This window comes from Madurella fahalii (assembly GCF_045866475.1).
Source record: "Madurella fahalii IFM 68171 DNA, scaffold_3, whole genome shotgun sequence".
NCBI lineage: Eukaryota > Fungi > Ascomycota > Sordariomycetes > Sordariales > Madurella > Madurella fahalii.
The window spans coordinates 2,543,557-2,556,816 of NW_027263973.1; the positions used below are offsets into that span (position 1 = coordinate 2,543,557).

General features: G+C 57.1%; 5 protein-coding genes across 5 annotated transcripts; 1 reads left to right on the forward strand and 4 right to left on the reverse strand.

The window, feature by feature from the left end:
• Nucleotides 1–4: 4 nt before the first annotated feature.
• MFIFM68171_06215 (uncharacterized protein) lies at nucleotides 5–924 on the reverse strand (the record flags this gene model as incomplete). Its single annotated transcript, XM_071061635.1, has 4 exons — nucleotides 5–270; nucleotides 330–452; nucleotides 518–721; nucleotides 912–924. 4 exons carry the CDS (start codon nucleotides 922–924, stop codon nucleotides 5–7), a joined length of 606 nt encoding a protein of 201 aa, XP_070917736.1.
• Nucleotides 925–2,260: 1,336 nt separating this feature from the next.
• Nucleotides 2,261–4,121, reverse strand: MFIFM68171_06216 (uncharacterized protein; the record flags this gene model as incomplete). Its single annotated transcript, XM_071061636.1, has 2 exons — nucleotides 2,261–2,969; nucleotides 3,046–4,121. The coding sequence occupies 2 exons, from the start codon at nucleotides 4,119–4,121 to the stop codon at nucleotides 2,261–2,263; spliced, it is 1,785 nt and encodes a 594-aa protein (XP_070917737.1).
• A 910-nt stretch (nucleotides 4,122–5,031) lies between these two features.
• Nucleotides 5,032–6,231, reverse strand: GLO1 (Lactoylglutathione lyase; the record flags this gene model as incomplete). The annotated part of the gene is made up of 5 exons (XM_071061637.1): nucleotides 5,032–5,207; nucleotides 5,266–5,539; nucleotides 5,600–6,036; nucleotides 6,089–6,117; nucleotides 6,185–6,231. 5 exons carry the CDS (start codon nucleotides 6,229–6,231, stop codon nucleotides 5,032–5,034), a joined length of 963 nt encoding a protein of 320 aa, XP_070917738.1.
• Nucleotides 6,232–7,047: 816 nt separating this feature from the next.
• Nucleotides 7,048–9,662, reverse strand: MAM3 (cell agglutination protein Mam3; the record flags this gene model as incomplete). The annotated part of the gene is made up of 4 exons (XM_071061638.1): nucleotides 7,048–8,338; nucleotides 8,394–9,063; nucleotides 9,128–9,354; nucleotides 9,406–9,662. The coding sequence occupies 4 exons, from the start codon at nucleotides 9,660–9,662 to the stop codon at nucleotides 7,048–7,050; spliced, it is 2,445 nt and encodes an 814-aa protein (XP_070917739.1).
• Nucleotides 9,663–10,723: 1,061 nt separating this feature from the next.
• MFIFM68171_06219 (uncharacterized protein) lies at nucleotides 10,724–13,147 on the forward strand (the record flags this gene model as incomplete). The annotated part of the gene is made up of 1 exon (XM_071061639.1): nucleotides 10,724–13,147. One exon carries the CDS (start codon nucleotides 10,724–10,726, stop codon nucleotides 13,145–13,147), a length of 2,424 nt encoding a protein of 807 aa, XP_070917740.1.
• Between the last annotated feature and the right edge of the window lie 113 nt (nucleotides 13,148–13,260).

Here is a 13,260-nt window from a genome sequence, read left to right on the forward strand (position 1 = left end):
GTGCTTAAGCGGCCGCAGTGGTGGGCACGGCCGCGGCGGCGGCGGGAGCGGGAGTAGCCGCGGTCTCCTCTTTCTTTTCCTCGGCGGCGGGGGCCTCGGCCGGCGCCGCGGTCACCTCGGCGGGTGAAGCAGCAGCGGAGCCAGCGTCAGCTGCAGCGGCAGTAGCCGCAGGCGTCTCGGTAGTAGCTGCAGCGGCAGGAGGCGCAGCGGTTTCGGCGGGGGGAGCGGGAGTAGCGGACGCGTCAGTGGCAGCAGCAGCAGCAGCAGCAGCTTTGGTGAAGTCAGTACAGGTCCAAGCGCGATTGTGCCACCTCAGTCTCGGAACGAACCAGGAGCGGGGGTAGTGGCCTCCTCCTTCTTCTGCTCAGCGGCGGGGCCCTCAGCGGCAGGCGGGGCAGTAGTGGCGGTAGCGGCGGTATCGGCAGCGGCGGCAGCAGCAGCGCCAGTCTCGGCTTGATTGCCCTACGCGTCAGTTCCGAGCTCTGTATAGCGAAGTAGCGTGCCCTCGAAAACTCACCAGTGGGTGCGGCAGCGGGGGCAGGGGTAGTCGCCGTCTCCGTCTTGGTAGCTTCGATAGCACCAGCGGCAGTAGTGGCGGCCGGGCCGGCGGCAGTCGTCTCCTCGGTCTTTGCGGGCTCGGTTTTGGCCTGGGCCCTCTTCTCACCCCGCTTCTTGAAGGCAGCCTTGAGCTTGCTCTTCAGGTTGTCAAGCGCGCCAAACGCTGCGGGGACGGCACGGTTAGCTGTTCTGTTCATCTCCCGTTGCGCAAGACACTCCGCTGAAAAGCGTTGCTAGTCGGCGAGGCATGGCTGCCAGCGTTTCCCCAGCAAATATCGCGGGAATTGGTGATGGGTTACTCGTGCTTCGTACGAACCAGACAAAAGACAAGACATTGGAGGGGCAGAACTTACGAATGCCGGGCATTTTTGCGGTGCAGATGGGCGATCAAATGGCTCAACAGGGCGGTGGGAGGGAGGGACACAAAACAAAGGCGCTTCTGCCTGGGACTCTATGGGCGATGGATGATATATCAATGTCGAGGAAACATCAAAATTGCGGAAGGAAAAGGAGGGAACAAAGGACCACAATTCGTCCTCCCGACAGATAAATAGTCCAGGGGGTCACGCTGACGCGCGGGTCTTGAATTACAGGCCTCTCGCGCTGCATTTTGCACCCCCCGGTCTCGCTACCCCTGTATCTGAGACATGGACAAAGCTCGGCTCACCAACAGCCCAAAACTCAAAAGAGCCGGGGTGCGGATGGCCTCAAGACAAACACGAGTCTTGTTCATTGCCGATAATAAAATGGATAATAAAACGGATACGCGAACGGATCCCGGATGGCTTGGAAATCCCATTTGTCTGCAGCAGGTGTTGCCCTGAGCCTCCCGTCACCGCACAGGGCGATGTCAAGGTCCAGTGCGTTGGGATTTGCGGGTGGCATGTGCTTAATCGTCTCATCTGCAACTCGCATATCGCTACCAGGTTTATCCCCCCCAAACGAGAAGGGGGGCGGCTAACCGCCGTGTCTTCTATTTTAGTATCCAGGCTGGTTTATCGTCTTGTTTCTTAGTCACAGATCCACGGCAGCATTGGGCTCTTCAGCAATAGCAAGAAATTGCCAGAATCCAGGGTCCAAAATAAGGGTCTTGTCATGGAGCACTACCAGTACGCTAAGTAACCCCATGCAGGCATCCAGTCACTAGTGCAAAGCATAAAACGCCGCATGGGAATAATGACGGGAAGCCTACGCACAGGCCACTCAGCAGATAACCCTAACCCGATTAGCTATTCCATTCAGCACCATCCAACGCTTTGCCAACGACATCAAAAAAGCTAGCATTAAAGGTACTGCTAGGGATACACGATCTCTGAGAATTGGGAGTCTTAGTTTGCAGAATTATCCCAAATTTTCTTCCCTATCCCCAAGCTCGCTAAGACTAACCCCCGTCCACAGCGTCATATAGACCGCCTGGGCAAAAGACCGGGCGTGGGTTGCACTAGCAAAGCATGGAGCCTTTGTGCCCAGCCGATAGATGGGTGCTAAGTTTGAAGAAGCCTTTCGTATGCATGAATGGACTGCTTTGGAACATCGCCTATCTACCTGGACGAGAACTGCTTGTTGAAAACAGACCGCGAGGATGCCAAGGCACGAACCCAAAGAGCTATGCAACCGACATCACCCAGGAATAACAGAAAATACATGCAGATTACACATAGAACCCATCAAGACCTCAGCCGCACGATCTCCATCTTAAACCCTACAACCTCACCAGGCTGACATTCAAGATGCCTTCTGACTTTCCTAGCTCTCCTAGCACCCCGTCCGTCACTTCCCCATCCACACCCAAAATCATTAGTGCTTCTCGTTCGGCAGCCCCGCTTCCCCCGTCGACAGGCCCGTCGACTACAGAAGGCGCGGCGGCAGCCAACCCGCCATCTAGCGAAGCCACCTGCATAAATCGGATGTTGATGCCATGCTTGCCCAGCACCATGCCGACGTTGCCAATCTTGCCCGGCTCGTCATAGTTATGCAGCACCAACAGCGTGCCTTCAGGGTGGAAGTTGGCCGTGAAGCGGCCCAGCTTGGATATGAAGATGGCATTCCCGCTCACATACCCCTCAATGACCTGCTCGCCGTCCTGGGAGCCCCCGTCGTTGCTCAGACTGCGCAGTGTCACGGCGCTGGCGTACGTGGGCACGGCGCCGCCGTTGCGGACATGCTTCTCGTCAATGGCAATGCCCCTCTCCTTGGCGATGAGGGTGGCATTGACGATGTTGACGTCGCGCCCCCCGGCGTCGCTGATGGAGCTCACCAACCCCTTAACCAACGCCGCGAACAGGGGGCGCGTGTTGCTGATGCCGGCCAGCTCACCGTGGTAGACGAGCTCGAAGCGCCGGCCACCGACCATGCCTCCACGCTGCCCGCCGGCAAAGTGCTGCGTGTAAAGGCTACCCATGCGCTCAACGCTGTTGGGGGGTTGTGTAGGGTCAGCAATGAGGAATTGAAAAAAAGCGAGTTAAAGGGGGGCCGGGGGAAACATACAGACGAACGAACGGCTGCAACCGTTTGTACTCCTCTGGCAAGATCAGCGGGGCATTCACCGCGGCTGTCGGCAAGCCCCCCTTCAGAATCTCCACCACCTGCGTGCACACGTCCATCGACACGTTCTCCTGCGCCTCCACCGTGCTCGCTCCAAGATGCGGTGTGCTCACCACCTTGGGGTGAGCCGCCAACTTCGCGGCCACGGACCCCTCAACCGGCGGCTCCGAGGTAAACACATCCAAGCCCGCCCCGGCGATCCACCCCTCGTCCAACGCCTTCAGCAGCGCCTCCTCATTATACACGCCGCCGCGGGCCACGTTCAGCACCCTCGCCGTCTTCTTCATACTCCGCAGCTCCTTCTCGCCGAGCAAGTTCAGCGTGCTGGCCAGCAGCGGGGTGTGGACGGTGAGGAAGTCGACGTCGGGGAGCAGGCCCTCCAGGTCGGCGCGCAGCTCGACGCCCTCGCGCTCGGCGACGCCCTTGCTGGCGTAGGGGTCGAAGACGACGACGCGCATGCCCAGCCCGACGGCCATGCGCGCCACCTTCATGCCGACCTTGCCGAAGCCGACGATGCCGAGCGTCTTGCGGCCCACCTCGACGCCCACCAGCTTGCCGCGCTCCCACCGGCCCTCCTTCATGCCCTTGTCGGCGCGCCCCACGTTGCGCGCCGTCGCGAGCAGCAGCGCTATCGTGTGCTCGGCCGCCGCCAGGATGTTGCCGCTCGGCGAGTTGACCACGACGATGCCCTGCCGCGTGGCCGCCTCGACGTCGATGTTGTCGACGCCGACCCCGGCCCGCGCCACCACGCGGAGCTTGTTGGACGCCGCCGCGAGCACCGCCGCCGTGACCTTGGTCTCGGACCGGACGATGAGCGCGTGGTACGACGGGATCAGCCGCAGGAGGTCGTCGGCTGAGAGTGGCGGCGAGAGGGGGTTGTCAACTTGGAAGCCTGTCGCGCGGAGCAGGGCGAGCCCTTCGGAGGAGAGCTTCTCCGGGACGAGGATGCGCGGGGTGGAAGGGGGTGGGGTGGTGGTGGTGGTGGTGGCGGGAGGAGGATCGATGGCGGAGGGGGACATCTTTAGTTGTGGTGATTTGGGCAGTTGGGGTAGTGGTCAATGTCAATGATGAGGCAGCTACAGTAGCAGAACCGTCTGTGTAAATAGGGAATTGGCCAGGAGAGAAGGTCTAGAGATGCTGGTGATGGGCCGAGAGAAAGGACCAGATTATAACTTGGATACCCCGCGGTCTCCCTCTCCAAACGGGGCTGCCTCACAGGACCCTCGATCTCGGGGTCGTCTCCCCCGGAGCTACGACAGCCTGCAGGACGACCAAAACTGTCAATGTTGTCCATGTACAAACTGCAGGGTCACGCCAAGCGGCTGCATCAGTAGCCGACATCTCCGGGGAGGGGGACACTCGGATAGGTGGCGGGGGTAAAAAGATGTGCTACCTTCATCCGATGTCTGTAGACGACAAGATGACATAACATCGGCCGGCGAACCGAGAGCCAGCCATTCTTGTCCCGTTTCGGCCGTCTGCCCACGCTCCATTATCTACCGCCACTTGTCATAGCTTCTCACGGGGATGGCTCAAAGGATGATCGAGGGTGGTGGACCTATGCCGTTGCTTTATTTGAGCCATGTCTTTGAATGAAACATTGATCCTCCCACTCCTCAAACCCCTCATTCCCCCACGTTTGACTAATGTGGGCTGCTGCAGCTGGCCGTCAAATGGGCAGCTTGTCCTCTGATGGCATCTTCTGGTTGGCTGATGCAGTGATGTATCGACTTCGCCTCGTCCCACTGAACAATGTTCCGCCGCCTGCAGTGCCGATGCGTTTCGGCGGCGTGGGTAGGGGAGTCCCTAACTTGGTTGCCCTGTATCGGAGAATGGCGACATCAAAGAGTCACGCGCCCAGTCCTGCAGCTACAATGCTATTTTGCCGCAAAAGCAGCATGGTAAGCGGATAATGACCTTTAGGAACGACTAGAAGTTGGCCTTGTCCGTAAACCGCTCGTTCTGTACAATCTCAACCCAATATCCGTCGGGGTCCAAAACAAACGCCACGTTCTTCATCCGGCCGTCAGTCAGCCTCTTCTTCCAGTTGACGTTGAGCGACTCGAGCCGTGCGCAGGCCGCCTCGAGATTGTCCACCGAGACGCCTGAGAAACGGTTAGCGTTTTCAACCTTTCTGGGCAGTTCCTGTTTGCTGGGACTCACAAATGTGCCCAAAGCCCTGCGGCTCCTTGTTGCCGTCGTGGTAGCTAAAGTTCTCGTCCTTTTCGGTTCCGTAGTTCCAGGTCAGCTCTAGCAGACCCTCGCGATCAGCTCCTCGTCCCTCGGCCGGGACACCGTTCTCTCCGGGATAGCCCAGGAAGTAGAGGTTAAAGCCCGCCTGGGGGTTCTCGTGCTTCCGGAACAGAGACATGCCGAGGACCTCCTGGTAGAACTTGAGTGATTTCTCAGCGTCCTTCACTCGTAACATTGTGTGGTTCTATGCAAATGTTAGCACTCGTACGCCGGCCAAAAAGAGTATGAAGGGGATGCGACCCACCATTCGATACGTTTGCACATCCGTCTCCTTGATGTTCTCCGTCTCTTCCAGCGGTTTCTGCCCGATAATCTCAACCCAGTACCCGTCCGGGTCCAGGGCAAACGCAATGTGGCGCATGCGGCCGTCGGTAAGCTTCTTCTGGAACTTGTAGCCGGCCTCCTCGATGCGCTGGCAGGCAGCCTGAATGTTGTCGACACTGATGCACGTGTGGCCGAAGCCGCGGTGGGGCTCGACATTCCCATTGTTGATTTTGTACTCGGGGTCATTCTCGGTCCCGTAGTTGTGCGTCAGTTCGATGAGCCCCTCGCGGTCCCACACGTTGTTGCCTCCCGACACAGCCTTGGGCGAGTCATAGCCGAGGAAATACAGGTCAAACTTGGCGTCGGGGAACTCGAGCTTCTTGATGACCGACATCCCCAGGAATGAGTAGAATTTGACTGAGCGGAGGGTAAGTAAGGGGGAAGAGAGTGTCCTCAGCCAGGTACGCACCGGACTCTTTGGGGTCCTTTACTCGGATCCTATTTGGTTCGGAGCAGTTAGCACCTATCTAGTGCCTCGACGGAGTACCAGATTGGTCAGACTTACATAGAGTGATTGAACTTGTAGTTCCTGGTGTCCGTTGTCGAAGCCATCGTAGCGAAAAGCCGAGAAGGCACTTCCAAGCCCAGGTAAGCAAGAAGCCCGGCAGTATAAACAACCCGGCGCCGATGTAAGGAGCAAAAGGAATGAACAGATGGCTCAACGTGAAGGAATGAGCATCCAACCTACCTAGTCTAAGAGTGAAAGTCGGTTTTTTCTGCAAGGACGGTAAGAGCAGCCTCAGCCTTTGTGACGCGCGTAGTGAGTAGCTCATGTGGCACTGTTCGGTGTTCTAGTATCCGACAGTTTCGCTGTCAATTTCCAAGCGGGGAACATGAAGCTATTCAACCCGGTACATGTTACATGGTAATACGGGGCGGCTGCTCCCTGCCGCGGAGGATTTACAACTTAAAATGCGCTCCCGACGCATCCCCTGTAATCATTACCCCTCATTACAGCAGCGGGGTAGCTTCGGAGCTTGGGCCTCGTGCTTCTGGCTATTTACGTAGTACCCCGCCGTTTTGTCATCCTTCATGGCTGACGTCAACACTTAGCCCCGGGGCCAGCTCCACAACCTCAGCCAGTCCAAGGGAACTCTCACTCTTGTCCGCACCAGAAGAAGATATGCAGCGTGTCTCAGCAAGGACAATTACAATCTCCTCATCCAGCTTATTACATAATTAAATTATCACCCGCAACATGCAAATTCTTTAACCGCTAACGCCGGGAAAATGACAACCCAAAACCATCGCAACCCTTAGCGCAACTCCAACCTAAGCATAATGCTAACAATACAAGCTTGCCCAGCCGCATGCTATAACCATACGTAATGAATCAGCCCCAGCAGCCTACACGCAAGACCCGCCAAATTACTTCCCCCCCTTGCGCTTCTTTCTCCTGTTCTTTTTCTTCCCCCCACCCCCACCGGCCCCCTTCGCACTCCCATCTCGCGCCGCCCGAGAACCAGACGCCTCCTCGTCCCCTAGACCAGGCGACAGCACGCCTTCCTCTTCCTCATCTTCGTCCTCCCCTTCCTCTTGCTCATCAGCCAACGACTTGCCGTCACCTTTCCTCTGGTCCGCATCCTTTGACGACAATAACCCAGTTCCATCCCTCGTGAACAAGCCAAACGTGGACCTGCTCAGAGGCTTCGACTGCTCCACCGGCGTCGTCGCGGCCACAGCAAAGTCATCGTCCTCATTGGAGCTCGTCGTCTCGAGGACCACTTTGCGCACGCCACGCGACTCGATTACGTTCTCAGTGATGCTGCCGCTGCGGACATTCGCGCGCTTGGACGCAAAAGAATTACTGGGATTGCTCTTGTTGTTCTGATTGTTGTTGGTTTCCGCCCGCAGGCTGTGGGCGCTCTCGCCGCTTGAGCTCGCCCGTTGGTGTCCGCCGGCGGCAGCAGCAGCAGCAGCAGCAGCAGTAGTAGTAGGGGCTTCCGTGCCTTGTTCCGGCGAGCTGCTCTTGGCCGAGTACGGCGTCTGCGTCGACTTGTTCGCTTGCTCTACCTCATCCAAAGACAACGCGGGCGCTCCGTTGGCTGAGGACTCCAACTGCATCGCCAGAGCCGGACTGACGGAACCATAACTTTTCCTCAGCGCCTGGATCCCGTCTTTCCCTGTCACATGGGGCTTAAGCAACCCTGTAGTCTCGTCCCCTTCGTCCTCCTCTTCTGCCGGATGTGGCTCCTGGATGGCCGGCTCGGAGAGAGAGGCAGCACGCGCTTGAGGAGTCGGGTGTGCCCCAGTCCCAGGCTTGATTTTGACGGTGGTCGATTGTGTCTTCTTGGGGTTTGTTGCGGGGTTGGACGGGCCCAGATGCTTGAGATGCTCCTTGATGTCCTCAAAGTTGGCCCGCACAGGGACTGTCGTCCTCACAAACTGGCCATCTATGCCCGCTGAGCTTCTCCGTATCATAAGCATCGCAGTCCTGGGGCTACTGGAGAGGGCGGGTGTATCGTAGCTCGTTGGGCCAGGTGTCTCGCTTGCTCTACGTAGCGAATCACTTTCGTCTGGCCCTACGGCAGCGTGGTCACCCGATTTTCCGGCTGGGTCCTCTGAGTGCCTGCGCTGGACACGGGCTTTAGGAGCCGGGGCGAGGCGACGAATAGCCTTGTGAACATCGATGTAGACATCCGACTCATCAATGATTTCCCTGTTGTCAAGTCAGCCTCTGTCATCCCCACCAACGCAGCATTGTAAGTACGTACTCCCCAATCAGCTCTTCAATCACATCTTCGAGTGTGACGACGCCGAGAGCGCCATGGTCCTCGCCGGGATATTCCGAAACAAGCACCATGTGGGATTTGCCCTCCTGAAAAAAGTTCACAATGTCCAGGCAGCTGGTCTCTGGGCGGGTTTCCGGGAGCGTGGCCAGCGGGAAATCCCGGACGAGTTTGCAGTCCTCGGGATCGTACGTGATCAGAATTTTGACCAACAGCATGCCGACAAAGTTGGTGGGGTTTCCGGTTTCGTGGATGGGGATTCGCGAGTAGCCCGCAGTCAGGATCATGTCCATTGTCTGCTCATCCAGGACAGTATCCTCTGACATGACGAAGACGTCAGCCATTGGAGTCATCACATTCGCGACTGGCTTTTCCTTCAAGTCCAGAACCGCGCTGATGATGGTGACCTCGTCCTGGTTCAGGCGCTGAGACACCTCGCCAAGGTTCTTGTGTAAGGTAACGAGAGTCTTTAGTCCGCTCTTCTTGTAGACGGTACCGTGATCCTCCCCAAGGAGCTTGTCTAGGAGCTTCGCCATCGGCCAGGCGATCGGCGCCATGAGATACATCATGGCGATGACTGGTTTGGACATGTAGCCGCCGATCTGAAGACCGTATCGAACGCAAATCGATTGAGGAAGAACCTCGCCGAATATCACTAGACCAATGGAATCAGCTGTTGCTCGATGGGATTGATGGACCGAGGCGGGCCGGGTACTTACCGATCAAGAATGTCGAGCCCACGACGGCAGCAACGCCGCCGCCGAGACAACGGTCGAGGACCACAGGGAGGGATTCGTTGACAATGACATTGGCCAATAGTAGGGTAACCAATATCCAGTGTTTGCCCTTCTTGAGTAAATCGTAGACTCTTTTGGCGTTCTTTTGTTGCGGCTCGCTAGGGTCACGGGCCATGACCTGGAGGTAGATACCATCCTGTCCCATCAATCTGACTATGTTAGCCGGTCGCAAGAGCACAAACACACTGAGACTGTCTTACGCGATGGTCAGACCGGCGAACGCGCCGCCTGAGAGCACAAGCACCACCGAGGCTACATAGAGAACCCAGAGGCTGGCGCCCTCAGCCTCCGGCTCTTCCTGTGCATAATGTTCCCAGCCACCGAGCGGCGCCGCATAGGTCGTCGATAGGGTCAAGGAGAAAACCCGCGCGAGCCCAACAGCAATAGATCGCGCGGCAAGAAAGCCATTGGGGTGTGCTGATATACTCCGCATGAGTGGCACCCGGTTGACTGCCATTGTCGTTGTCGTCGGTTGCGTTTGGCAGCCTGCGGGCGCGCGACTCGGAAGAAAGGCTTTCTTTTTCGCTGGAACGAGAACTCGTACGGGCTCCTCGTCAGTTCATTGTAACAGGGATTTTGCGGCAACCTTGGTCAAGTGCGTCTGTCAGCGCCGGACGACGAATTTCAGAAAGGCAATATCTTGGTCTGGGCAGTGTGTGGTGGGGCTGGAATTCGTGCGACAAGAGTGGGTTCTTCGACCGATGACGCCTCCCCGGTCTAAATAATCGGCGACGATTGGCTTTGTCTGTTGATTTGGCAGCGCAGGAGGCTTCTGTTCCCGCCCCCGCGTCCAGAGCGTCTCTTGGCCTATCTATCTTACTTGGAACCGCCACAGCGCGCTAACTTTGCATATCGGCGCCCGACTAAGCGGGTAGCTTGGGAAGCTTGTGTTTGAAGTCGCCCAGTTACAGTAATTCCTCTCTGTTGGGCAAAGTGGGGGTTTCTCGGATCAGATCCCCATGCGTCCACCAAGTGCACTTTAGCTGAAACAGTTCTCGCTTGCAGCAATCTCATACATCCACAGCTCATGGGAACACAGGAAATGTGCATGCAGACGAATCTGTTTTCTTGAAGTCGTGAAGAAAATATGTGTATGTACGTCAGGATACCTTCTGTGCAGCGTTACACGGCATTGTGGGAGGGTGGCCTGTGCACTTACCGGGGAGCCCCCCCGTCTGCGCCCCACCAAATACCTGATCTGTTCGGTCTTCGCAGCGCCCCAGCAACCCATCACGCCCCACCACGCGACTTGGTGCGGCATCGACGAGCTGTGAGACGACCAGACAGATCTCCCGCGATATTCTGAAAGCAGTGACCGTCTTTCGCGTCTCATGTCTCCACGTGAGCTGGGCTAAATAAAAAGAAATCGTCTTTCCGTGGTGCGTTGCCTGGCATGTACGCGCATGTAGCGGCTTTGCATCTTGTCCTCCGCTACTACCGTCGACACTCGAGCATCCAAGGCGAGAAAGGAAGAGGACCTACGTTCATCCGCCCACTACCCGATACGTTTAGGGAACCATGGTAATCACTCGGAGTAAACACCGCACTACCGTCGCCGCGGATGATGAAAGCAGCTCTGGGGACAGCGATATCCCAGACCGACCAGTTCGTCGCCGTGAGGCTTCCGCCCAAACTCCAGCCACGCTTCGACCTCAAAAAAGGCCGCAGGCGGCTGGTTCTGATGCCACAAAACGGAAGAGAAATACCAGTGTCACTTCCAGCGGGCGGAAAGTGAAGCGCCTTAGAGACGTCTTTGATGAGGTCAAAGAGTCGATTCAGGCGCGAAACGAAGACGAGGGTGAAGATGAGGACGAAGAGTACGTTGATGGCGCAGTAATTGAAATGATGAACGCGGCATCCAAGCCTCGGACTTTGGGGACTAAGCAGGCAGGCAATATCGAGGTTGTGCTCAGCACATCTGGCTCGAGGACAACAGCTCCGTCTGAAATATTGCCGGCGGGCAGGAGCGAGCGCCGCCCACGTGCTAGGCGGTTAAACCGTCGAGCTAATGCCATCGAGTTTATCGGGCTCGACTTACCTGAGTTACACCGGATCAATCATGCAGACAGGGCCCCAGACACCATAAGGGAGACTCCTCAGCAACAACGCCGTTCTCAATCAGTCAGGCATAGAGGCCGTGCGATCGACAAGGATGTGGAAGACACAGCGGCAGAGGAAAAGGACGAAGAAGAGATTCACAGTGGTTTTGAACATTCGACCACTCTCATGGGAAGCCCAGAGCTGCAGTCTTCTGCAACAAAGCGCCGGGCATCGCAGGCCGCCCATGATGTCTATAACGTACCCGAAGACCCAGATCCCCCAACGGCTGTTGCCCGCCGTCCTCCCACGATGGTTAACGGCCTACCATTGTTAAGCCGGGTTGGGAGGGCTAAGAAACCGGCCCGCAAAGCCTCGATTTCCCGGAACAATGCTAGGCTCGCCTCGATTTATGAAGAGGAGGCCGTTGGCCCCCCTCGTCATGATCCGCTGTCTTCTATCGACGAAGGAGACCAAGAACTTGAGAGACTCATGAGGCTCGCGGACGGAAGCGAGGAGTCGGAATCCGAGGTCAGCTGGCAGGCTGATAGTGCGGGTGGTCAGCACGCTACCGCGGATAATCCTTCTGTGGCTATCCAAATACCTCCCAACGTCGAATCGTGCCGCACTATGACGATCTCCAGTGACTATATTAACAATATGCGGACGATCATGGGTTGGAGGGGTTGGACAGGAGCAGGCCGAAGTTGGGACACTACGCTGGTCCATCCCGGCACCCTTGGTCATGACGGGGATGGACCAGTCCAAACACGGCTGGGTAAAGGCTGCTTCAAGTCGCTCCGCTGCTTCAAAAGCTTGCTAGAAAAAGTGCCTAGTACAGTCGAACTTCCGAAGCAAAACGCATTCCTTGCCAAAGAAGGGCAGGCTTTGAATAATGCCATGAGCAGCATCGACAGGGTGATAACGAAGATTTGCGATGAGGGCCGGGCAGCTGCGGGTGATTCGGGCTCGAGGTTCCGCAAGGCGCTAGCCAAGGATCTCTCTTCCTGTCTTATCCCCATGCTCGTCCTGGTCCAAGGGAGTGCCTTCACCGTTGGAATTGTCGAAGACGACGATGATGACGACAATGGTTTACTTCCAGGCGAAGGCGTCTTCACATGGTCTACAGTGCAATATCTGTTGTGGATCGCAGGCTGGATGCTCCGGCTCGAGGCCGTGCTGATGTCCGAGCTCAGTCGGCCGGGCAGCGGAAGCAGACATTCTGACCCTGGTCAAGCAACAAGTCAGGAGGACGCCCTCTCACGAGTGTCCCGCCAGCGGTTTGGCGTTATGCTGAGGAACTGGAAACAGCACCTCCGCCACGCAGTGGATAACTTCAACGAGCAGGTCGAGAGAGACCGGGACCGGTTGATCAAGAAACAGCAGGACGAGGCCATCAAGGAAGCCAAGAGAAAGGCGGAGGAGGAAGAGTTGGCTCGGTCGCAGGAGCAACACTGCAATTGGGAGTTGTCGATACAGAGGGTTGTGAGCCGACCCCGGCCATTAGTGGAGAAGTGGCGCAAGGCGACGCAGAATTGGAACGTTTATCCTCCCCTTTCGACAAGTCAGGTCAATGGCAGCGGCGGCAGCGTGAGGAAAGCTATGTTAGTCTCGGGTCGTGGCTCTGGCTCCGGGACCCAGTCTCGGCCATTGTCATTGGTCTCATCAAGCAGGCCGTCTCCGGCTCCTTCTCGGCCTACGCCTACACCACCTCCAGTGGTACTGGGTGATTTGTATTGGGATGAGGACGATGTGAAATGGTTTTTGGCGGAGCTGCAGCGGCCGGATAGGAGGGCTGACTATCTGGCTGTGTGCGCCGAGACGCTCGATCTTCCACTTGATGAGGTGCGGAATATGAGGGACCGGTTGAAAAGAGAAGGGCGTTACCAGTCTCCCGGGCGTTGATTTAAGTTGACCACCTGGTTTTCATCAATAGTCTGGTTAATTTGAAGCGTGCTCGGTTGGGTTGGGAGGTGGTGCAGAATGCGTGTGCTATTGGATCTGGCTCAACTTGCTAA